The following is a 23,471-nucleotide window of genomic DNA, read 5'->3' as shown; positions in this document are numbered from 1 at the left end:
ATTGGGGTTTACCCTAGAAGTTAGAAATGTTACCTAATATTTTAATGAAATTGTTTGATATAATACTGTTATAAATTCAAGGGTTTTGATACTTGAAGTTATTCAAGATGCACCTGAAGATTATTCAACTTGTCATTTAATGAATATTGTAGGATGGCTTATCTAGTAGGGCACAAGTACGGCATCAATCACCATCTACTTGGCCCAAAATGAAGAAAGAAACTGACCTTTGACCTTTGAGTCCAAAATGAGTCGTTTTTTGGTTGAGGGCAATTTGTTATCAATTCATGTATAGAATTATTTATCGTGGTCTAGGGTTGTCAAGATAGTGATATTGATTTATTTCTGTGGTAGGGCATTTTCCTTAACAAGTTTTACAACATAATCTGTTTTAGAATATATACTTTTTTTTGTTAACTTCGAAGACTCTGTTTCAGTATTCGTCAAATATATATAAAGTGAATGGTAAATTTTTTTTTTTTTTTTGTAAAATAGCTTCTATATATTAATTTAAAATTTCAAGACTATGTTCACGATATAAGAAGGTGACTCATTTCTGAGCAAAAGCAGCTAACTGGTGATCAGCTGATTATAATTACGAGTACAAAACGAAAAGCAAACCGAGTTGACATTCCCCATGAGTGAGATTGTGTCCGATATGATATTAGGGATTAGTCATGGTTCGTACTTCGCCTTCCGACTGGATTGCGGAGATATTTCACTAGTTCCTGCAACTCTGCAAGCCTCCCTTTACAATGATGTCTCGAAGTCCCATTGATATTGTTATTTCCATCCCCAGCAGGAAGCTTGAGATTCACTCTCTTTTGGTGACAGGGGTGGTAATGCTTTACAAGCTCCCCTCATGAATCGACCGTACTACCATCAACTTATGGTTTTAGCACTTTAGACCTGTTTTATTCTACAAATAATTTTTGTAAGAAAGATAGATTAAAGCATATGTCAGAAGACAATTTAAAAAATTAAGAGTCATAATCAAAACCAACATAATCAAATCATGCTAAAGGTCGAACATAAAAGTGTTTAGAATTGGTTAAGATAGGTTTTGATTTATGAAACATTTTACATGTTCAAGAAGATTGAATACCAACCAAACCAGAGCAGTTAATTTTTAACATCAGATAGTTTTTATTGTATATACAATTTTTTCTACTGAAATACGAAAAACAAGTTGATTCGAGCACTGGATATCCATTGCGAAAGTCAACTACAATACCAACTGAGCTGAACTCACTTGTATACGTAATGGTACTACAATCTATCTACAATCTGTATGAGACTAAACTGTTATGCCATTATGAGATCGTGTAGTTTGAGAGGATCGTGTCATTTCATCGCTCACACCCTCAAACATGCCCTCATCACAGACATCTAAATCAAAGTAAACATGAACAACTAATCTAAAAAAGAATTCTAATTAAATTATTAAACCAATAATCAGAAGTTTCCTCGTCGTCTTGGGAACATGTGGGTCGGCTGGTTGTGCATTCCCCTCTATTGACAATGTCATAATATTGGTAATATTATAAACCAATGGTCTCAATTAAAATAGGTTAGTATGACATTGACATATAATTGGAAAGAAATTCAAACTTCCATGTCACTGTACCTAACGAACTTATTTTATTTTAGTATATTGTTCTGTGAAAACATGCTCGACTAACATATAATGTGTATAAACTAGTTACATTATAATAAGCCACCGCCAAGAAATGGACAAAAATCTAGTTGAAAGTTGGAACATAAAGAACTTATAACGTGAGCTCACAACTTCGAATATTTGTGATATTGAATTACTTGAAAATGTTGAAAAATATCTATTTTTAGATTTTCAAAGAATATTTATTTATAAATAACATTTTAAAGTGAAGCATGATTTCAGTTCAACATGTTATCTCTTATATTCTTAGGTATAGGAAGCGTTCACAATGTTAAATATTAATTAAAATTTACAATATGCAACTATATTTCAATCTTCAACTAATTTTCGTCGGTGGAAGAAAAATACAATTATATTAGTTATTGAGACAATCCGTGATAAAATACGATTTTATCAAAAAAAAATAATAATTAGAGATTGGATATGTTTTTCTTGACTTAACATCAGACATTTTTCACTCTCTAATTGATTTTGTTGAATCTCTAACTAAACAAGGAAGTCATAGGCGTTGTTTGTTTTTTTTTTTTTACTTTTTTTCATATCTGAAATCTGAATTGGCTCCAATTCAGATTTCAGACGTTTGTTTTTTTATTTAAGAAAATCTAAAATTTTATCTGAGTTAATTTAGTATCTGAATTAGCTAAATGAAAGGCCGCTCATTTCAGACTTTAAAACAAGTCTGAAATGAGATTCCAACCTCTGAAATAATGCAAATGATGAGTATACCCCTGGACAAATTGAATTTTTTGTTTCTTTCATTTTTTTACACCACCAGAAACAACCACAACCAGCGACGAGACCCATCGACCACCAGACCCACCACCAACCAGAAATTATAGCACCACCACCACCAATTACACCACCGCCACCGCCACACATTACACCACCAACACAAATTACACCACCACTAACACAAATTACACCACCGCCACCACCAACACAAATTACAGCACCGCCACCACCTCCACAAATCACAACATCAACACCACAAAAACACAAGAATCATATTAGGGATTTCATTTTTTTCTTCAGATGAAAGAAACTCATCGAGTCTCATGGAAGTTCTCTGTGTAACTATTCCTTTTCAAATTACAACCCACACAACCAACCACCACTGCAGTAAAGATTCTTGTGTGGTTCAAGATCTGTGAATCATTCATCTTGTTTGAAATCCTCAGCGGATCTTGTGAGGGTTTAACTTTGCCCTAATCTTCGGTGCAGAGATTGAAAGAGAGAGAGAGAGCAGGTGAGAGAGAGAGAAAGAGAGGAAGAATGTGAACGAGTTTGGTAGCTATGCCTTAATCTTCAATTATAGAGAGAGAAGGAGAAAGTAAGAGAAGGAGAGAGAAAAACAACAGTTGGGGAAAAGAGAGGGGGATAAAGTAAACTAGGGTTTTTTCTCCTTAAAAATATCAATGAAGGTTAAAAAATGTCAAATATTGATTCAGACCTAGTAATTCAGATCTTAGAAAACAAACATCTAACTCGTTAATTAATTTAGCCAATTCAGATTCAGACAAAAATATATAAAAAAAAAACACCACCATAGTCTATTAATTATGTTAGAATAGTAGCCCTCAAGAAGTGTCTCCATTTATATGAAAATTCAACTTCGCTAACTTTGAATGATAACTATATATTATAGAAATTTGATTTAAGATAAATGATGCTTGTCAAAAGAATTCACAGAGAAAAATTGCTCACATTAGTAATTAAAGATAATGTTAGAATCGGTCTAGTCGGATTGTCCCCATAACCAAACTTCATGGGCCGAAATCGAGAACGAAATTTTGTGCTCATTCAACTATTCAGTCCGGTCCAACTGATCAAGATTACAATTTTTTGATCAGACATGTCAAATTACAAATTTCTTTAGCCATTACTCGTTTGTGATTGGGTGTTCAAACATACCCTCTTCAGTATCGAACAAATAGGATTCATGTTTACGCATCGACTTAATAATAAAATTGCTATCTTGATCAACATTCGGTTGTCAAAGTGGTTGATAGTATTGACATAAACTCCAAAATTTTAGAAGTCTCAGTTTCGATTACTAGAGGAGGTGGAATCCATAATTACTGAATTTAAGTTACTAAAGATAAAAATTATAATAAGTTTGTTTGGCTTTAGGCTCTATATTGTTGCACTTTAGACCCTTTAGTTCTTGATTTTGTTAGACGGTCATCGTGGTTACCACATCTTGAGGATGTATCAATACCTTATAACCAACTTAACTTGTAGTCGGTTTCTTAAAAGAAAAGATAGTCATTATTTTCTCTTAAATTCTATCGAGACAAATGCTCTCTAACCGAAATTCAACCAAAATTTGATTTTGGATTTCAATTTTTCTTCTTCAAACAGAGTCACCTATTCTTAATTTTTTATTTTTATTTTTATTTGTTATTTTAATTTCAAAAAAAAAAGAGTCACCTATTTTGGATAAGACAAAAGTATTTGTATCTATTTGTGTGTAATTTGTTCTTGAACCTTTTATATGGTCCCACATCGCCGTGTCTCCAACTTCGGTGGGGGTCCCGTTTGTATAAAAAAGTTGGTCTTGACACACACGCACGCACGGGTTTCATCAAGCAAGCATTGAGACGGAAGAAGTTTCGGACAGAAGGATTTATTCATGTGACTTTGAGCCCACCACGTTACCACGTGGATCCATCTCAACCTCATTACACATGTTTTCATGTCCTTGCCTTTGGTTCACCCTATCAACGTGGGTAGACAGACACAAGCACCAAAAAAAAAGTTCTTTCATTTTTTTTTTTTACAAATCGATCTACGTTAGTCGTTACAAAGTATTGATACATCGAGACGATGTGATAAGCACAATAACTGTCGAAATACTACTGAACCTAAAGTCCGACGAATTATATAGTCTATAGCATGACGAATGAAATAGCCTAAAGCCTGCGTAAACTACTTTATTTATACCCAAGATCAATATTCCTGGATTTGCACTTTTATGGGATCGAATCTGGGACCTCTGCATTGCAGAGTATATGCGTTGACCAACTGGCTACCATTGGTTAGCAGTTCTTTCATATTTGCTTACAAGAAAAGGGAAATATAATCTAGGGTTATTTTTCAAATAACCCCCAGCTTTATGACCAGCTTCATGCCTAGCCCTCTACTTTATCAAAAATACCCAGATGACCCCCTTTTTCACTTACCGTTATATGTCCGTTAAGTAGTCATCACCTCTCTCTGCCACCTCATCCTCTCGCTACCTCATTATCTTCACCAGCAAAGGTCGTCAACCGACCAATTTTCCGACCGACAAGCTTCAAACATAAGAAATATAAATAAATTATGTACTACACTATTATGATAGTATGTTAAACGAGTTGTTCACGAGTAGCTCGGGATACACTAAAGAATGATCAAGCTCGGGTCGTTTACATAAACGAACATGATTTTGGGTTCGTGTTAAGCTCGTTGTCGTTAATCTTTGAGCGAACACGAGCAATAGTTGACCCAAGCTCGAGCAGCTAGGCTCAACTACACCCCTAATTAGAGGCGTCCACTCACAATTTGCACTTCGCACGTACGCATCAACACGTTGTAGCCTTTATTTTATTTTTTTTGATGGATTATCGTCCAACAGACGAGAGTACATCAATTTTGGTCATTGGTATCTTACGTGAGAATAGTCCAACATGAGAGAAAGACGACCTAACAACCAAGAATAAAATGTCTAGGTCATCTCCATTGATTGCCAATTGATTTTGAGTTGGATGATCACAAACTTAACATGATAACAGAGCTAGGCCCACACGTGATAACCTTGAAAGCCGTATGTGCTTCACGTCACGAGGAAAAAAGTAAACATGTGCATGGGTGAAGGGTGATCTAAGACCAACAATCACTGTGACTATTTCCATTAATTAATAGTACTATGATTTTCTCTCAATAGTCACGAGTTCAACTGTGGCTATTCCCAGTGTATAAAAATTCAAAAAAATAAAAATAGAATGAAAAATCACATAGAAAATATTAGTTTTTGTAGAGAAGAAAACACTCAAGAGTCTATCTATTATAATAAAATAGCTCAGTCGGTTAGGAGAGGGTTAAGTCTAGTCGTCCATTTTTTTGTGGGAGTTTGATAGAGATCACATCCGGCGACTGGTATAAATCTCTCTTTATGTAAATAAACTCAAAAGGGAAGGGTAATAACGTCATTAATTGATTTTTAAGGTAAATACGGTTAAGATATCCCTAAAATAAATACTGCCCCACTTTCTTCTCATTCTACTTTTCTCTCTCACGATTTCTCCAACAAATCTTCCCCCTAAATTAGTGGGAAGTTATTGGGATCTTTCTAGTAAATAAGTTACAACGCCCATACGATTATATTTCTTTCTATTCTATGCAATTATATTTCTCTCTCTATTCTCTGCAATGATCTCTTCTCCAAAATTATCAAAGTTTTTAATGTGTAGGAAGAATTTGAGTATGTTACAGCGGTAGCCAAGAGGAACATGTCGCGTCCGTAGGACGAGGCGGTAACCTAGTACTATTTAAGTAACGCTCAAATGATTTCTGAGAAGTACATTCGATCGGAACGACCTCGTCGGCCAAGCCGCTTCTCCTTCATTTGTATTTGACTTTCCTTTTTCGATTGATGAAATAGAGGTTGACGGGGACGGAGGTTAGAACAAAATTGTTGTATCTTGAGAAACACTTCACCTACATTCTTGGTACATAAAACGTGATGATTAATGTCTTTAAGGAAAAAGATCCATTGCCTTAGTTATAAAATTTCATCATATATTTTGTGTTTTTTCATGTTCTTTAAACATTTTCTGTATTTGTCGAAATTGATATTTCCTGTTTATTTTTTTAAAGGAATTCATAAACCTACATTGTTTTTTTTTTAGGTCAATACAAATGGGGAAAAATGATTTCAATTTCTTCTTTATATAACCATGCCTCTATGAGGAATCCTTGAAAAGTAGTTGAACATTGAAAAGCGCCTGTGCTTATCAATAGAGTCCTGAACAAGGGAATATGAGGTAATCCCGTTTTTTCGGCGTTACAGTTGTTATTTTAGTAAAAAAAGATGTAAATTTCTGGGATGTTTCCCGATCCAGCGACCGAGTTACCTTGTTCGGAACGGTGACTCAAAACTTTTATAAATACCGAAAAACCTCCGCTCTTTTCTCTCTTCTTTCTCTCTCTCATCTTCAACGGTTAAGCTTTCCGTTTCTCTCTCTAAAATTCTCTCTCTCTCTTTCTCTCTCTAAAAATACTTTCTTCATTGTTAAGGTTTCCTCCGACTATTGTCATTGTTCTTTCCAAGGTGAAACATTTTTTCACTTATTTGGTTTAAGATTCCATTTCATTGATAGCTTTCAATTCAATTAGGTTTTCTATTGGCTGATTTAATCGTATATTTTGTGAATTAGGGTTTCTTTTCTATTTCTGCATTAAGAAGATTCAACTCGTAATTGAAGAATTTAAAGAAAAGGGGATTATCGATTTGAAATTCAATCAGGTTCGTTTACTATAATCTTGATCTTGAAATCTAATCTCTATTAATCGTATAATTGTCTATTAAATTTTATTGATATTTTTGTTATATTGAGCTTCAATTCTTTGTTTTTTTTTATATTTAATTTTGTTTTTATAACATTTAAGGAGAAACACAAATAGCTGTATGAAGAAGAAGCTTTCTTTGTTTTATGAAAAAATTTAGAATATTTTTTTGTACGAATTTAAAGCATTACTATTTGATTGTATTTTTTTTGAGTTTGGTGAAAACTCGTTAGGGTTTTTGAGTTTTTTTGTCCATCTATGATTGTGATTTCTTTTATGTAATTTTTTAGCTTCTTTTGTTGGTGGGTGTTGTTTGATTAGTGTTATCTTTGTTGAAATGTTTTGTTGGAAACAGTAAGATTCGAACCCCGATTATATAGGACTAGGACCGAACCTTGATTGTATAGGACTATTCTTTTTGGAAACAGTAAGATTCGAACCCTAATTCTATAAAACGTTTTCTTGGTTTTTACCTTAACATCTACCATATTTATAATGGTCGTTTGGTTTCTTCAACATCCAATCATAAAATAATAAGGTCAATTGTTCATTCCTCTCGTCTATTGGAATCCAACCAAAAAAAAAACTTACAAATTAGAGATTTCTTTTTCTTTGGAAAAGGGAAGATCCTCTTTTTTCCCTTTTGAAAAGATCAAAATCATAAATCTTTTACTATTATTTCATTAGGTTAATATATGGTTGAGTTTTCCATGTTGTTGACCCTTGTGCATCATGAGTATCTTTTATTAGGAATACTCAAGTTGTCTTAAACAAGCACGGTTGACGGGCAAGTCTTTGCTAATCACATGGTGGGTTCTAGTGAAAATACATTAAACTAGGTCAAAGAAATTGTTAAGTTTCTTCGATTAAGGTTTTCGACGTGGTACTTGGGTAAAATAATGCCTTGTTAACCATATAAAGATTAAGAAGCTATATTTTATGAGAGATTTGGTGGTTTATCATTCTGGACCACTTAGTACCTAAATTATTGGTTCTCCTCAACCATGGACCACTGAATTGTTTACTAGTATTTTATGTTTTTTTGTCAATGTTGTTACATAGAGTTTTATAATAATATATCGTATCATTCAACCATAGAATGTTGTTCTGTCTAAAGATGTAGATGTAATTGACGGTGCAATAAATACAGTCGATGGGTTTGATGATAAATTTGTCATTCAATTGTGCATATAGAATAGCACCGATGAGACCCATGTGAGGTCTTCTTGCGTAATTTTATTGATACAACAAACTTACGGTTAATGCGCATCTTCTTGTGTTTTGTTACCCTAAATATGCCATTACATGTGTGTGTATGACTTCAAAAGTTTCTTCCACAATGTTGGAGTTTTTAGAAAATTTCATTTTCCACATCTTGTACAAAAATTTAGTAGGTCCAACTATTAGTGTTTTTGTTAGCTTTTCCATATTTTTTGGAAATTGTTTAACTTATATGTTGCTATTAAAATATAGTATGAAATGCTCTCTCTCTCTCTCTCTCTCTCTCTCTCTCTCTCTCTCTCTCTCTCTCTCTCTCTCTCTCTCTCTCTCTCTCTCTCTCTCTCTCTCTCTCTCTCTCTCTTCCATTAACAAGTGGTGGAGGTCAAGCCCATACCAGTAATGGCAAGTTTTAATGACAATAGTATTCTTTGAACTACCCACACTATAGGGTTTCTCTTCATCTGTAGCAACATAATTACAAGTTTCTAGTCATTTCAATCCTCAAGTAGTTATAGCAATAGACCTTGGTAGTAAGCAAGAGGAAGTCCAAGATCTGATCAAGGAAATGAGAATCCTCTAAGTAACAATGTTTGATTATTGTCATAAAACAATCATATAAACATGAAGGTACACTTAATACATCAAGTACTATCTCTAGTTTCTTTATGATTTAAAACACATAAAATACAAGTAATGTTTGAATCTTAATAAGTTTGGTCTTCTATTGTGGTTCTATTTGTCATTATACATTTTTTTCTCACCTATAAATTTTGACATGAAAAGAGATCTATCTCTAAGTTTATATTTCTTGATTTTGTCATTCGATTTCATGAAAGATGTAGTTACTCTAGTTTTGAGAAAGATATGTATGTTTGTTGTGCATCACATAGTAAACCTCCATTTTTCATGATGTAGGGACCGGCCGGAGAAATTTGTTCGGATTTAGAGCTTTCATCATTTTATTCTTGGAGCTTCCTTGAAGAAAAAAAAAATGTATTGTTATCTGAAGTAAATGCACTATAGCTTTGGAGATGAAAAGGTAAATAGCCGGATAACGGTTGGTTTTGTTTGAGATAGATAAAAGGAAACTTTTGGGCTTTTCATAGTTTGACAAATTTGTTGTAAATTTCAGTTTTCGGGAAGCTTGCATTTGATGGACTGCTTGCACAAGACTAGTGACAAGAAAACTTTGAAGAAGTGGTTTTTCATAGACAAAAGGGTCGGATAGATTACAACTTTAGTTATCTCATATATCTTTCGATAATCGTTTAGTGACCGTTAATAGGCTTTGCTATTTAGTTTCATCGAAGCATAAGCAAATTAAACCTGGATCCGATGGATTTGAAAACAAACCATGCTGCCCCAGTTCTAACAGATCCTGTACCTATAAGCAAGTCAAGGTTAGGAATCCATTCTAGTATTTTGCCTTATAGTCCACCAGGAGCAGCATTCCCTTCTGCTCTATACGTAGCGATTCCTGGGCGAAAGAAGCTTGCACCTAATATAGTGGAGGATGTACACTCGAGTGCTTGGCTAGATGCCATGAAATCTTCATCCCCGACTCGTAAAAAGGTTAACAAGGATTTCAACGCTGAAGTATCAGAAGATGATAGCAGTATTCTTTACCTTTCATGGACGGTGGGTTAAATTTTTTTGGGTTTACTTTTGTGTGAGAAATGTCTTCATATAATCTTTGATGATCTTTTGTCTTTGCAGCTTAAGTATCCATCTGCATTAATGGCTTTCGAGCAAATTACGAAGTATGCAGAAGGCAAGAGGATTGCATTGTTTTTGGATTATGACGGGACACTTTCACCAATCGTGGATGACCCTGATCGAGCTCTGATGTCTAGTTCTGTAAGCATTCTACTCTTCCCAAACCCGATACAAACTAAATAAAGTAATTAGTTAGTTATTTGCCATCTTTCTACTCTCTCATTGATGTCAATGAACATTAATTTGGCAGATGCGTTCTGCTGTGAAAAATGTTGCCAAGTATTTTCCAACTTCAATTATTAGTGGAAGAAGACGTGATCAGGTATACAAGTTGGTAGCACTGCCGGAACTCTATTATGCCGGTAGTCATGGGATGGACATAATGGGTCCCTTCGGGCAATCTACGACTACTGCCGACCATCCTAATTGTCTCAGGTCTATTGACGAACAGGTCAGAATGGATGGGATTATTTGCTAAATTTGAGATCACTAATTGTTCCGATTTAGCTTCCTTACTGTAATCTTCCTTTACATTTATGTATAGGGCAAGGAAGTAAATCTATTCCAACCTGCCAGTGAATTTCTACCTATGATTGATGAGGTTAGTCTAACACTACGAAGTAACACATTTTCAGTCTACTAATAATAGTCTATAATGTGATCTCAGATTGATTATATCTTTATGTATCGGTAGGTTTATAGAACCTTTCTCGAGAGTACTAAAGAAATCCAAGGAACAAAGGTGGAGAATCATAAGTTTTGTGCCTCCGTACATTATCGTAACGTAGATGAAAAGGTATTGGTTGCTTTCGAGATCTATTTTTTTTTGTTGTACAAACTATATCCTCGCCTTGGAGATAATGAAATTGAGGAAAGGTTTTTACTTTTGGCACGATTTTACAGGATTGGGCTACAATTGCACAACGTGTTCATGATATCATGAAAGACTACCCTCGTCTTCGTTTAACCCATGGGCGGAAGGTGAGGTTTCCTTATTGATTTTAGAAATGGACATTATTGTCGGATTTTGATGGTTTATGGGGTTGATTAGATCTTTCTTTTCTTATAATAGGTTTTAGAAGTCCGGCCTGTGATTGATTGGAACAAAGGAAAAGCAGTAGAGTTTCTACTCGAATCACTTGGTTAGTATCTCGGCCCCTTGGATCAACCCATACATGAACTTCTAGTCTTTGTCGAAACAGTTTCTTGAAAAAACAATGTGTATTCACGACTTCTATTTATTGCTTAATATTTCCAATATCGTGAAAATGTATACATAAATTAATACAAGTCGAACATAGAAATCTTACTATATGTAATAAATACTAAAATCATGCATTTATATCCCACATTGTGATGAAACCTATTGATGGTTTAGGTCTAAATGATTGTGAAGATGTGCTTCCCATATATGTGGGAGATGACCGAACAGATGAAGATGCATTTAAGGTAACGAAATCTCTTTATACGTCATCTATTACATGAATGTCCTTGGAATGTTGAAGATGTCCGATTTAAGATACTATCTTCTTCATGTTATAGGTTTTGCGCGAAGGAAATCGTGGCTACGGCATTTTGGTTTCATCGGTACCAAAAGAAAGTGATGCTTTCTATTCTTTACGTGACCCGTCCGAGGTCATGAAATTTCTGAAGTCTCTGGTGAAGTGGAAAAGGTTGAGCATAAAAAATCATATAAATACAATCTAGAAGAAGAAGAAACAAGAGGGTAGAAGATGCAAAGGAGTAGGAGTCAAGAGTGAATTTTGGATATGAAGAAGTCTCATTTTCTCCATTGTATGAAAGATGAGTAATTGGTGTTGATACTGACCTAATCTCTAGCTAGAAGAAAAGAGAGAAAAACTGTGGGTTTTTTTTTTCCAAATTTTATTTATTATCTTAATTTTATTTAAATTTTGTTGTGATTTTATATTTTGAACCCTTTTATGGAAATATCACTGTTTAAAGATCCTTATTGTAGTTGTTTCTCTTTCTCCTTCCCTCTTTTAACTCTCAACAACCTTATCTAGAACTTATTGTTTTTCTTTTCAGACAAAAGGAAGATCCATTAATAGAACCTCTTTTCATTCTAGCACTACAATTATAGATTTATTTTCACTCACGACTTAACCGCTCGGTAGGCAATTAATTGGCTTGACATGTTTCGCGGACTTGAGCAGACAATGGATAGCATGAACTTATTTTTTTTGTTAAGGCCTGACAGGTTCGGCAAGAGTAGAGAGACACAGAGGAGAAGGGTATAATTTTTTTTTTTGTTAAGGTCGTCGACCGACAACTTTTTGCAGCACATGAAGGAAGATGGACATTGCGCTCAAGACCACATTGCCTCTGACCATTTGTGGAATTATATTTAGTGAGATTGCTTTTAACAACTTCAGACATTCCCTATAAAATCTCCCGTATGAGAATGGGACATAAGAGTCTTTTCAATAGCCTTGATGTATACTTATGCATTGAGAACGAGTAATGCCTATTCAACCAATCTATTCCAGGACTAACCTACAACACATGGGCCAAGTCAGCGGAACTATATCCAGGTCCCGAACTGGGCCTAATTTTAAATCTAGGGCCGACTCATGCCCCCCACAGTGGGTCTAGGTTGGGGCAAAGCCTGATGGATTGGCATGTCTGAACTTTCTACGCGGAATAAGCATTCATAAAGAGTCTAATGATTTGTGCACTTATAAGTTGTGTCTCTTTGTTCTTCCCTCATTCGCTATTAAACACCACTATAAGAACTCATATCCCATTTAGTGATTTTCATAAACAAACCCATCATGTTAATAAATGTACATTTCCTTTGATTTGATAATGAAGGGCGCCTTTAATACGAATTTGGTAAGCCTTTAGCACTATTTGGGGACGCTTTGAAAGCTTCTCTTGTACAAAATTGGATTCCTCGATATTGTCGAAACTACTCCATTTCTAGTCAGCTCTATCCTAATAGAGTGATACTGACCTTCTATCAGATCTAAATTAGGTAGACCAGTTAACTTCAACCAATCATTCTATAACACGTTGACCTTTCACCATAACCAAATCGCAGATAATTCCATTTGTCGTATTTTAAGTGGATCAGTATATCGAGCACATAAACAAAAGAAACAGCAAAACTTGAACGTTTTCTTTCTCTCTGCATGTCACTCTACTCCTGGTTATACTTCTTCTTCCTCTCACAATCAATCCTCTCTCTAAAGATCTCAAAATGTCGATATCCTTACAATCTTCTTCCTCTGTTCTTCTCAAATCAGGAAACCCTAGGGTTTCAATCCGTCCTATTTCATCCAATCTTCTCTTCAAAGTTCACAGATCATTCCCTCAAATCCGAGCTTCTTCCACCGGAAATTCATCTTCATCTCTTGATACAGGTTTCTCTACTCTCTCTCTCTCTCTCTATAAAGTTTGATTTATGGATCTGATCATGTGGTGTTAATCTCATTTGAATTTGAATCTTAATTTCACAGGTTTGAGTTCTGAGCTAGAGGCTGTATCAAGCTTCAGTGAGATCGTTCCTGATACAGTAATCTTTGACGATTTCGAGAGGTGATTTCACTAATCATGCTTATTTATTGATCTTAGTTATTGTGATTAATTAGGGAAAAATCTTTAATGCAATTAATTATTTGGATTTTAGGTTTCCTCCAACTGCTGCTACTGTTAGTTCCTCTTTGCTTCTAGGTATTTCAAGTCTTCCTGATACAATATTTAGGGTAAGTTACTTTCCTTCCTTACTTATAATAGTTAGTGGATTTGGATTCATAATTATCAGTGTATATTTACTTAGAAAGACAACAATTTGGGGTTTTGTGTGTAGAGTGCCATTGAGACTGCTCTTGCAGATTCAGAGTGTTATACACAAGAGAATTCCGATACTCGCCTTTCATGTTTCCTCAACAAGGTTGGATTTTTATTTTGTTACCTTTTCATTTGGCTGCTCAATTTTCTATTTTGATTGGTTTGTGGTAGAATGTGAACTGAGAATTGATTTGATTGGTTTTGTAGGCATTAGTGAATGTCGGGTCCGATTTGGTGAAGTTAGTTCCTGGTAGAGTTTCAACTGAAGTGGATGCTCGTTTGGCTTATGACACTCATGGCATTATTAGGAAGGTATTCGAGTTAGACAATGTTTACTTCTTCATGATTTCGATGTTACGAGTTCATATCTTAATAGCACTCTATGCTAGTTTTCTCAATCTTTTAACGAAGGAATGGTCTTTCAGATTATTTTTAGCAAAGGGTGTTTTAGTATGAGCCAACACCCTGCTACTTCTTGTAGAATATATGAGGTTCAAGCCTAGTTAAAGTTGACAGATAAAGATAATGCCACCATATGGTGTAGAGATGGCTCCATTAGCGAGTGCATCTTTACTAATTCTCGTTATTGAATGTTACTTTGTTTCTCAAGTTCCAAATACTCTAGAGAGTTGCATGTGGGGTACGACTTCGTAGTTCGTTTCCTTTTATAGGGACCTTTTAATTGTCCCATTGAATCAAAATTTCTTTCACTTTTTTTTTGCAAAATAAATTTCTTTCACTCTCTCGGTCTGTCTCTCTCTTATGTACGAGATAAAGTTTAGGCTATGTGACAGATGTGTCATGGCGTTCAAATGCTTCCTAAAATCGTATTAGGAGATGTTTGCTCAAAGCTTTTGACCTTGTTTAGAAAAAGGAATAAAGAGATCTTTGCTCATCAGCTCATTAATATTAATATTTTAGTTTAATTTAACTAAGTTTCCAGTTTAGAAGATCTGTTTTATTGCCAATATGAATCCATCAAGGAAATTTATCAGCATGCATTTAGTTAGATATGGTGTACGATTGTAGTAAGGCAGATAAACTTCTTGGGGTTCTCAAATGATCTATATCATTAACTTGTAGGTTCATGAACTGTTGAAGTTGTACAATGAAGCAGATGTCCCAGCAGAGCGCCTTCTGTTCAAAATTCCTTCAACTTGGCAAGTACGAATCTAACTAATGATAGCATTCAAAACTTTGTTACCATCCAAAACATAATGAGTTTTAATGTTCCTAATCTATTTTGTCTCCTACTCTGGTGTCTAATTTAGGGAATTGAAGCCTCTAGACTGCTTGAATCGGAAGGAATACAGACACACTTGACATTTGTATACAGGTAAGCAAGATTAACGGTTATTGTTGAACCCATATGTTGTTTTCCATTTGTCTAATTCTTCTTGGCCTTTCACTCAAGAATGTCTTAACTGGCAAATAATTTGTCGATCTTCTAGTCTGTTTTTCGATGGTATTGCACCTGGCGAGGGAAATCTATTTCCTTTAATGTTGTGTCTTTTTTTCTTCTCTTTTTAAATTTAATAATTTGAGTTCAATTCTCCCTCGGTATTGAAGCTGTTTTCTGATTACTTGAGTCATTTATCTAGATAATAGTTGGTAGTAAACATAGAAAAGAATTATTAGTTCAGTTCCTCTGCGTTATCTTGCTTAATATCTCTTCCTCTTTAATCAGTAGAAGTAGAGGTATTAGCAAGGGAAGGTACAAAAACATTCATGTTCTGCTTTTTATACTTATTTATCGATATAGAGTGTCTTATAAGATATTAACAAGGTAGGAGACAGAAATATGATCCAGCCTTGTAACATTATTAAATTTGAGCTTGGAAAGGGAACTAGGGCGAGATTCAATAAGGATTAGTTAGAACAGTGGAGCTTCATTACATCTTTGTTTCATAAACCCAAGTCATAGTTCTTTTCGGTGTATGTTGGTTAGCGAAAAATGATGTAGTGTTGATAACATGATGGAGAATCTGCATTCAAGACCAATAAGTCAGAATATTTTACTTTTTAATTAAGAACAAACGCAGGAGGAAACTTTAGTTACTCAATGGGCTCAAAAAGTTCACCACTTGAACCAGCTCCATAAATGGAAGAACAAGTAAACACTTGAGCTCAGAATCAGTCTTGGTAACTGAAGTTGAAGCTGCCTGCTGTAACTTGCAGGTTACAGTAAAAGCCATTTGGGATGATCTCTGCATGTGCTTCAAAAATTGAAATCTGAAAGCAAATTACACGAATGTTAAATTTATTCCCTGTTCAATATCTCTGTGCACGATTAAGATAAGAATCCATTATAATCCTTGATTACTTGTGAGACATATTGATGGAGTTAGGCATCACTGTCGTGGTAGACAGTTTTTTCTTAATGCTCTTATCTTTAAGTGGAGAAGGGAATACTCGTTCTATTAGTTTCGCTTTGATAGTTTGATTATCAATGTTAATAATCTATTAATGTTTCATCAGCTTCTCACAAGCAGCGGCTGCAGCTCAAGCTGGTGCATCAGTTATCCAGATTTTTGTTGGTCGTGTGAGGGTAATATTCTCTCCATAACATATTTCTAGAGCACGGCTTGACGGGTACAACCCGTGCCTTGGCATTGTTCACACTCTTTGCACACATCCCTACTTTTTGGATTTTACAATTTATTATTATAATTAACAAATCTACAAGCCAGCAGACTTCACAATCTGCGGAAGCTTTAAGCCCTCTCCTTTTCTTCTATTCTTCTTTATAATCTTTCTTCTTTTCCCTTTTGTTGTTTTCATTATCTATGCTATTTTACGCATCAAATATCAAAGTTTTGCACATTGCACAACTTTTTCTTATAAGATATAAAATTTGTATAAATTTATTTATTCCATTAATTTTGTTGCTATTAGTGTTCCGCGCATAACATGTCGTGTTTGAGTTCATTTATTACTTAACATCATTTATAGTTTATCTCATAATCTTTTACTACTTTTGGCAAAATACTTTTTTTTTTTCTTTTATGATTAATGTCTGAAAGGCTCCAACTAAAATTTAGCACAAGACCTTCGATCTAAAAACATGCCACGTCATATTTCACATGTATGCAGTTTTGGTTGAAGAAATAATTTATTAGTAACAATGTTTTTCAGGACTGGGCTCGCAATCACACTGGTGATGCTGAGATAGAAGCTGCTCGTGAAAGAGGAGAAGATCCTGGGTTGGCTTTGGTTAGCTCCGCATTTCTTATGCTTGACTTTCACAGTATCATTGCTCAGATAGAACTTAATTATACTTGGGGAAAAAAATTGTAGAATTGAAGTTCTCTATTCAATTGATGAGAGGAAGTCTTATATACAGTCGCTGAACTATAACTTATAAGAATCTTAGATGAGACGTAATTGAGGACTACAGATTGTTTTCCTCCTCTGTGTATGCACTTCCTACTGAGCGGCCATAAACCCTTGAGCATTTCTTTAGCTCTTTCCGTCATGGAGCTAAATTACATAATTTTTGCAGGTCACGAAGGCGTACAATTACATTCACAAATATGGACATAAGTCGAAGTTAATGGCAGCAGCTGTTCGAAACAAGCAGGACTTGTTCAGTCTTCTGGGGTAAGATGAGACCTTCAATATCTCCTTGGGACCAGTTGGTTACTTGATTTAACATGGCTGAGATCCTTTTTATTATGTTTACAGGGTTGATTACATTATTGCACCTTTGAAAGTACTGCACTCACTCAAAGAATCTCCTGCCCATCCTGATGAAAAATACGGTTTCCTAAGGAGGCTATCCCCAAATTCAGCAAAGGACTACTATTTCAAAGACGAAGAGGTATACTTTTCTTGATCTTCTTACCTTTTTCAGTAAGATAAATCTATATTGTTTGCGATTCTCTTCGTAACATCATTAGGTTGGTTTCAAACGCGGCATACTTCATTGTCTTTAGTTGAATTCTATGAAATTTGCGAACTAAGTCTTAGTGGTGTTAGTCTTTTGTTGAATTCAATCTTCAAACATCTCTGCTCAAATCATATTTCAGAATATGGGTATCTGGCTCGTCAATCTGATTTTAGCTCTACCCGGTTCAAACCTAAAATAAGTTTATAATAAACTAAAATGATTATTGTGACCCTGACTGCAACAAGTCCGTCTCAAGCAATTTAGCTTCAAACAAACAAAGAAAAAAACACGGTAATTGTGTTTGATATTTTTTTACTCTTGGGCAATTTTTGCTCCTCTGTTTTACAGCTTGTGAAGTGGGACCAGTTGAAGTTTGCAGCAGCTATGGGACCAGCAGCCGAAGAACTCTTGGCTTCTGGTCTGGATGGGTATGTTAACCAAACAAAGCGGGTTGAGGAGTTGTTCGGAAAGATCTGGCCACCCCCTAACGTTTGAACTACTATCCCTTTCTTTTCTTTGCTATTAGCTTAACAAATAGAGGTTAGTAGGTCTTCCTGAAAAAAATAAGGTGTTTGTGGTTGTTGATCCAAAGAACTTGTGCCGAACTGTTCATTTCCAATTGTGGATTTGACAGAGCCATCTGGTTTGATGTTCTGATCTTTTTCAATTGAAGTACTTTATTTTTTTACCTTGACGTGATAAAATGTTTTAGGAAATGAATTTTTTGTTAATAGATGAGATGAGTATGATACAATTATATATCATACATCAATTACCTAGATACATGCATACAGCATAAGGGCAAGTCCAGTGTGGGGCTGGGGCTCGGGGCTTTTCTCAATTCCAACGTCGGGCTCCCAAATCAAAATAATATATGTATGCGAAGTAAGTGTGCGAAATTTTGATTTTAAATTTCGACTATGAATTATTAGATTTCGACTATGAATTATTAGATTTCGATTATGAATTAAAATGTGATATTATTCGAGGGAGATAATTTCAAAAAGATAAACACAAAAAAAAAACAAAAAAAATTAAAATTAAAAAAAAAAATACTTGAAAAAGAAGTATTTAAAATAATAAAAAGATTTAAAAAAAAAATTAATTTAAAAAGAACATTAAAAAATAAATAAATAAAGTGGGGTGGATCCCTTTTTAGGGGATCCACCCCCAAATATGGCCGTTGGAGCTCCCAACGGCCAAGGGGATCCACCCCCAAATATGGCCGTTGGAGCTCCCAACGGCCCTATTTTGGGGGCTGGGAGCCGGGAGCATGGGACCCACCGGGAGCCCAGCCCCGGGGCTCCCGGGTTGGAGGCCAAGGGCTGGGGCTCCCAAATTCAAATTGGGAGCCCCAGCCCCCACCACATTGGACTTGCTCTAAGGACAGAGTTGTACTCAGTATTATCATTAAAGTTGGAAAAGATCAATTGATGAAGGTTATTCTATTAGATGAAAAGGAAAATGAGAAACAATTAGCACAAACTCGGGGTGCTTCTAAAGGCGTCCGACTGAAGGCATTGAGTTGGGTAGTTTGGTTGACCAATGTTGGCTGTAAGAATGTGTTGCCACCCGACTCTTAACGGAGATATATAATCTCTGCGAGTGTTTTTTCAAACAACATCTTTTTACCTGAGCACTTCACGGCACCTACACTAGCTACCGCGGTATCACCTAACATTCACCAGCGCAGTCATTGGTCAGCGGTGCCTCAACTCCACGGTTTGATCATCCTGGATTTTGACATCTCCATTGTATTGTTTTATTTCATATCTAAACAAGAGATAACCATGAAAATAACAGGGTATATTACAAAAAATGGGATATATATATATATATATATATATATATATATATATATATAATGTGGTAGCATTTTCAAACTAATTTTTGGACATGATTTGGTCTCCGATAGAGTATATGGAAATTCATTAACCTTCGTTCATGTTTTGATGGGTTATGTATAGTTGTTTAACAAAGAAAAGATGGTTCAAACAAATGAATTTGAGACTGGTACTTTTCTTATTTTTTATTTTCTTTTGCGTTCATGTTCCAAATTTTCCTAATCTCCGACTGTGTATCTTGTAACTGTTTTTGTTTGTTACATACAAGAGTAATGACGGGGAACAAAAAAAATTAGGGAGATTTTTGACAAAAATTCTATGTAGCTTGTCGTTATTCGCATTTCAATGGGTTAGATTCATTAAACACGAATTACCGTAAACCACTTAGAATTTCTCTTATACCTAATTCTTGTTCAGTGGCACTTTCTATAGACAATGACATGCAGGATGTTAACTTCAAGAAGATACACAACATTTTTTTTTTTTCATAGAAGTTGATTTGACATCTTTTTTACCACATTTTCGTCAACTACTTTTGGAAAGTTTTGATGAACTAAAATTGGATGTATAGATTGTGGCAAATAAAGTATTGAGAAAGACTTTGATCAGATTGTAATTGATATAGCGCTTCCTACTATCGCACGAGTTTTACTCAATTGACTATGGAACTGATGTATCATTTTCCTAGCCACATGTTTTTATTAGTTGTTTTTAGAAAATCTTACTATGCAATGGTTGAGTCGGCAATGCATATACTGAGAATGTAAGTTATCCTTCACAATTTTAGAGTTGCTTAAAGTCAAATGACCTAAACAAAAGAACATGGAAAAAAGTAGATTGCCCATATAGCTTGTTGCACCAACAGCCATTTTTTTTGTTGAAAGATTGCACCAACAGCCTTGAGTAATTGTCAAGTGAATCTTGCAACAACAAAAAAATGTCATGTGAATCAATTACCACATCAAATAGGAAGATAACAACATCTAACGGTCGACTATTTAGGAATGATAGGTATGTAAAAATAGCAATGAAGGACACATTATTGTTTGAATGTTTTCCCTTTGTGATGAATTAGTGTTGAATGTTTGGTATTAGCCTCTTCATTTACTCTTGGTATATCTTGTGACTTGTGAGTGTGTATTCTTTGTATTTTTGTGCACGATACTTTTATGGTTAATTCAGTTTTGACCTCCCAATTGAGATTAAATGGTTGTTTTGGTCCCACAAGCATAGTTCTGGTTCTCAAAGGCCAAAAGACTTTCTTCTTTTTCTACAAATACCCTTGCGTAACTTCGGTAAATATTTCCTTTATCCACGTCGTGTCTATCTCTTTTCCACACTTCACTCTTTCATTTCATCTCTCCACTTTACCTCTTCTTCTTCACTAATGTCGTCGGCTAGCAACTTTCTCTGACGACTCTAAAAAGAAAATTCTTCTTGCTGCCGCTGCCAGCAACTCTCTTTCTCTCCTGTCTTTAACTTCTCTGTACGACGAAGAGGATGAGAACCCTTCACCAGATTATTGTCTAGTTTTACCATACGTTCTTGGTCTAGTTTTACTAGACAAATTTCCAATGAAGGGATTCTCCTCCCTTTCGTGAGACAAAAAGAAGGGAGGAGAGAGACAGGAGGGGGAGGGGGGGTGCGGAGTTGATGGTGGCGGTGAAAATGGTACTAGTAGAAGAATCTTTTTTCGAAGGTCGCCAAAATAAAGGGAGTGAAGCATAGGAGAGACATGGAGATGATATGGACGAAAAATAAAGAAAAAGTTATTTACAAAAACGTTATGAGTGTAGATTCGAAAAAGATACAATTTTTTGGGTCGAGTCTTGATGTAAAACAAACTGCAACCCATTTATGGAAGCCAAAACAACCCCGTGATCACATAACTTAATAAGAGCTTTACGAAGCTGCTTTCTTCTAAAATCAAGTAGGACTTTACTTCTCGTATTAATACTAGGGCACTAGGCTAAGTTTGAATAATTTATTAAGATCCATAAGTAGTCAAGTAGTATATATAGTCATGCCCAGTTTTTTAAGTTTTTTTTTTTTTTTTTTTTTTTTTTCTGGAATCCAAGGGAAACATATCCATTAATAAGTGATAAAATCACAATGATACAAGGATGATAATTCTTATTTCTCTCCTCTGGATACCTCATGCGAGTTACTTACCTGTAACTGCAAATGCCTCTTGAAGGGAAAGAAATTGGACTAGACACAGACGCAAGGGATCCTAAAGATCCGAGAAAAGAGACCCTAAAGATCTGACAGAAGGGTCCTAAAGATCCGTGAAAGGAGACCCTAAAGGTCTGACAAAAACGAAATAATTATACTAAGTAGTAGACAAAAAATGATAAAACAAATAATAAAAAAAATACTAATTTACATCCTCGCCTAAAAACCTCCATTGTCGTCAGAAAACCGCCATTGTCGCCGTAAAACCAACGCGGGAAAGGCCAATTCCATCGTTTAGACCGTCAATGTGAAGAAGTATCAAACAAAACACCGATTATAGCATATAAATGAAGATTTAAGTTGTGTTCAATCATTTGCCAAGAATGTGATAAATACTCGCTTATAGTAATCACCATTCTGACCAAAATCTTTTGTTAGAACAATGAGATGCATGCTTCACCAGAACATCAACCGTCTCCATTATTTGGTGATGATTAAGATGGTCATCTTCATCATCATCTCTTGCGTCTTAATGGAATGATTCCTGTTAATGGAAACTACCAGAATTTTGGGACTCTTTCTCTGAGGGAATTCATCGAGAGTGGATGTAATCGTTAGATTAGGGTTTTTTATGGTCCCTAGATACCATTAATGGAGGGAAAACAAACTACATACGAAAGAAAAACGTGTTCCGGCAAAGGGTCATGAGGAAAAAAAAACTCAAATCTTGAACTCAGTTGTTGAGACAGAGAGAGAGGGGGGGGGACGGTTATTTTCTTGATTTACTTGTTTGTCAATCCCCAGTTTTTTAAGTTGGATTCTGACTATATATTTATACTATTATTAACATCTTTAAAGATCCATGTATTTAGAACAATATAAATTTTTGATATCCACTCTTGGACGAGTGAAAGACAAAGACTCTGTATCTAACTAATACAATGTCGTTTGTTACAACAAAAATAATTCCTCTTCCTTGTACTTACTCACAAATAACCCAAATTAAATTAGAACATGCCCCCTTATCATGACTATATATTTGTACACTAGATTATGACCCGTGCCTCCGGCACGGTTGAATTCCTAAAGCACTTAAGGAGATCACAATTTTTAGAATCAACACATTTTACATCTTGTACTGTTTTGTCCTATTTTTGTTCTCATATCATGAAATGACTGGTTACATAGAGTCCTAGATGCTTTTGTTTTTTTTTGTTGAAATTCCTAGATGTTCTTGTTAGGGAAAAAAACTAAAATTGTGATATTTTATTTTAATTAACAATTCTGGTCAAGAAAAATGAAACTCCAAGTATCACAAATAAAGTAATATCTCATTAACCATGAAGGACCACTATTTAGCAAATGAGTTACTCACGGGGACTAACCCATTTAAAGAGTTGAATAATGTACATAAGAACCTAAATACATAAAACGTATCATTCCCTCACAAAAAAAAAACAAATATAAAGTTTAGATCCGACCTCCATTGACCCATGGTACTCGTATATGAAAGTTCGGAAATTTTTAAAATGTTTGGGCTTCAAGATACACATTAAAGATTTAAAAAACAAAGTCTGCATACATTGTG

The 23,471-nt window shown here is 35.0% G+C and overlaps 2 protein-coding genes across 4 annotated transcripts; both read left to right on the top strand.

The window, feature by feature from the left end:
• The first annotated feature begins 5,953 nt into the window (after positions 1-5,953).
• LOC147540121 (putative trehalose-phosphate phosphatase F) lies at positions 5,954-12,126 on the top strand. Of its 3 annotated transcripts, XM_086642511.1 has the most exons (13): positions 5,954-6,259; positions 6,344-6,989; positions 7,096-7,184; positions 9,362-9,485; positions 9,579-10,084; positions 10,163-10,303; positions 10,413-10,613; positions 10,707-10,763; positions 10,857-10,958; positions 11,066-11,143; positions 11,235-11,304; positions 11,541-11,611; positions 11,705-12,126. In XM_086642511.1, the coding sequence occupies exons 5-13, from the start codon at positions 9,782-9,784 to the stop codon at positions 11,867-11,869; spliced, it is 1,188 nt and encodes a 395-aa protein (XP_086498637.1). In that variant the 5' UTR covers positions 5,954-6,259; positions 6,344-6,989; positions 7,096-7,184; positions 9,362-9,485; positions 9,579-9,781; the 3' UTR covers positions 11,870-12,126. The 3 variants fall into 3 exon arrangements, with proteins under 3 accessions (XP_086498637.1, XP_086498640.1, XP_086498638.1); XM_086642512.1 differs by lacking the exons at positions 5,954-6,259; positions 6,344-6,989; positions 7,096-7,184 and adding an exon at positions 7,723-9,073; XM_086642514.1 differs by lacking the exons at positions 5,954-6,259; positions 11,541-11,611; positions 11,705-12,126 and having other exon boundaries at positions 6,484-6,989; positions 11,235-11,309.
• A 967-nt stretch (positions 12,127-13,093) lies between these two features.
• On the top strand, positions 13,094-18,552 carry LOC147540120 (Aldolase superfamily protein). The gene is made up of 12 exons (XM_086639163.1): positions 13,094-13,548; positions 13,645-13,723; positions 13,815-13,890; positions 13,995-14,078; positions 14,183-14,287; positions 15,059-15,139; positions 15,247-15,311; positions 16,454-16,523; positions 17,111-17,188; positions 17,478-17,575; positions 17,660-17,795; positions 18,213-18,552. Exons 1-12 carry the CDS (start codon positions 13,386-13,388, stop codon positions 18,357-18,359), a joined length of 1,182 nt encoding a protein of 393 aa, XP_086495289.1. The 5' UTR covers positions 13,094-13,385; the 3' UTR covers positions 18,360-18,552.
• Positions 18,553-23,471: the final 4,919 nt, after the last annotated feature.

The sequence above is a fragment of the Eschscholzia californica genome, unplaced genomic scaffold, assembly GCF_041429995.1.
Source record: "Eschscholzia californica isolate CP2 unplaced genomic scaffold, dmEscCali1.0.p SCAF_5, whole genome shotgun sequence".
Lineage (NCBI taxonomy): Eukaryota > Viridiplantae > Streptophyta > Magnoliopsida > Ranunculales > Papaveraceae > Eschscholzia > Eschscholzia californica.
This window is presented reverse-complemented; position numbering and strand designations above follow the sequence as displayed.

What these genes read in the sequence shown, in the direction of transcription:
- LOC147540121 (XM_086642511.1), top strand. Translation starts at nt 9,782, where the DNA reads ATGGATTTGAAAACAAACCATGCTGCCCCAGTTCTAACAGATCCTGTA. An exon ending in GAGCTCTGATGTCTAGTTCT is followed by an intron (nt 10,304 to 10,412) that starts GTAAGCATTCTA and finishes TTAATTTGGCAG; the next exon opens with ATGCGTTCTGCTGTGAAAAA. An exon ending in TTCTACCTATGATTGATGAG is followed by an intron (nt 10,764 to 10,856) that starts GTTAGTCTAACA and finishes ATGTATCGGTAG; the next exon opens with GTTTATAGAACCTTTCTCGA.
- LOC147540120 (XM_086639163.1), top strand. Translation starts at nt 13,386, where the DNA reads ATGTCGATATCCTTACAATCTTCTTCCTCTGTTCTTCTCAAATCAGGA. An exon ending in TTCCTGATACAATATTTAGG is followed by an intron (nt 13,891 to 13,994) that starts GTAAGTTACTTT and finishes TTTTGTGTGTAG; the next exon opens with AGTGCCATTGAGACTGCTCT. An exon ending in GACTTGTTCAGTCTTCTGGG is followed by an intron (nt 17,576 to 17,659) that starts GTAAGATGAGAC and finishes TTATGTTTACAG; the next exon opens with GGTTGATTACATTATTGCAC.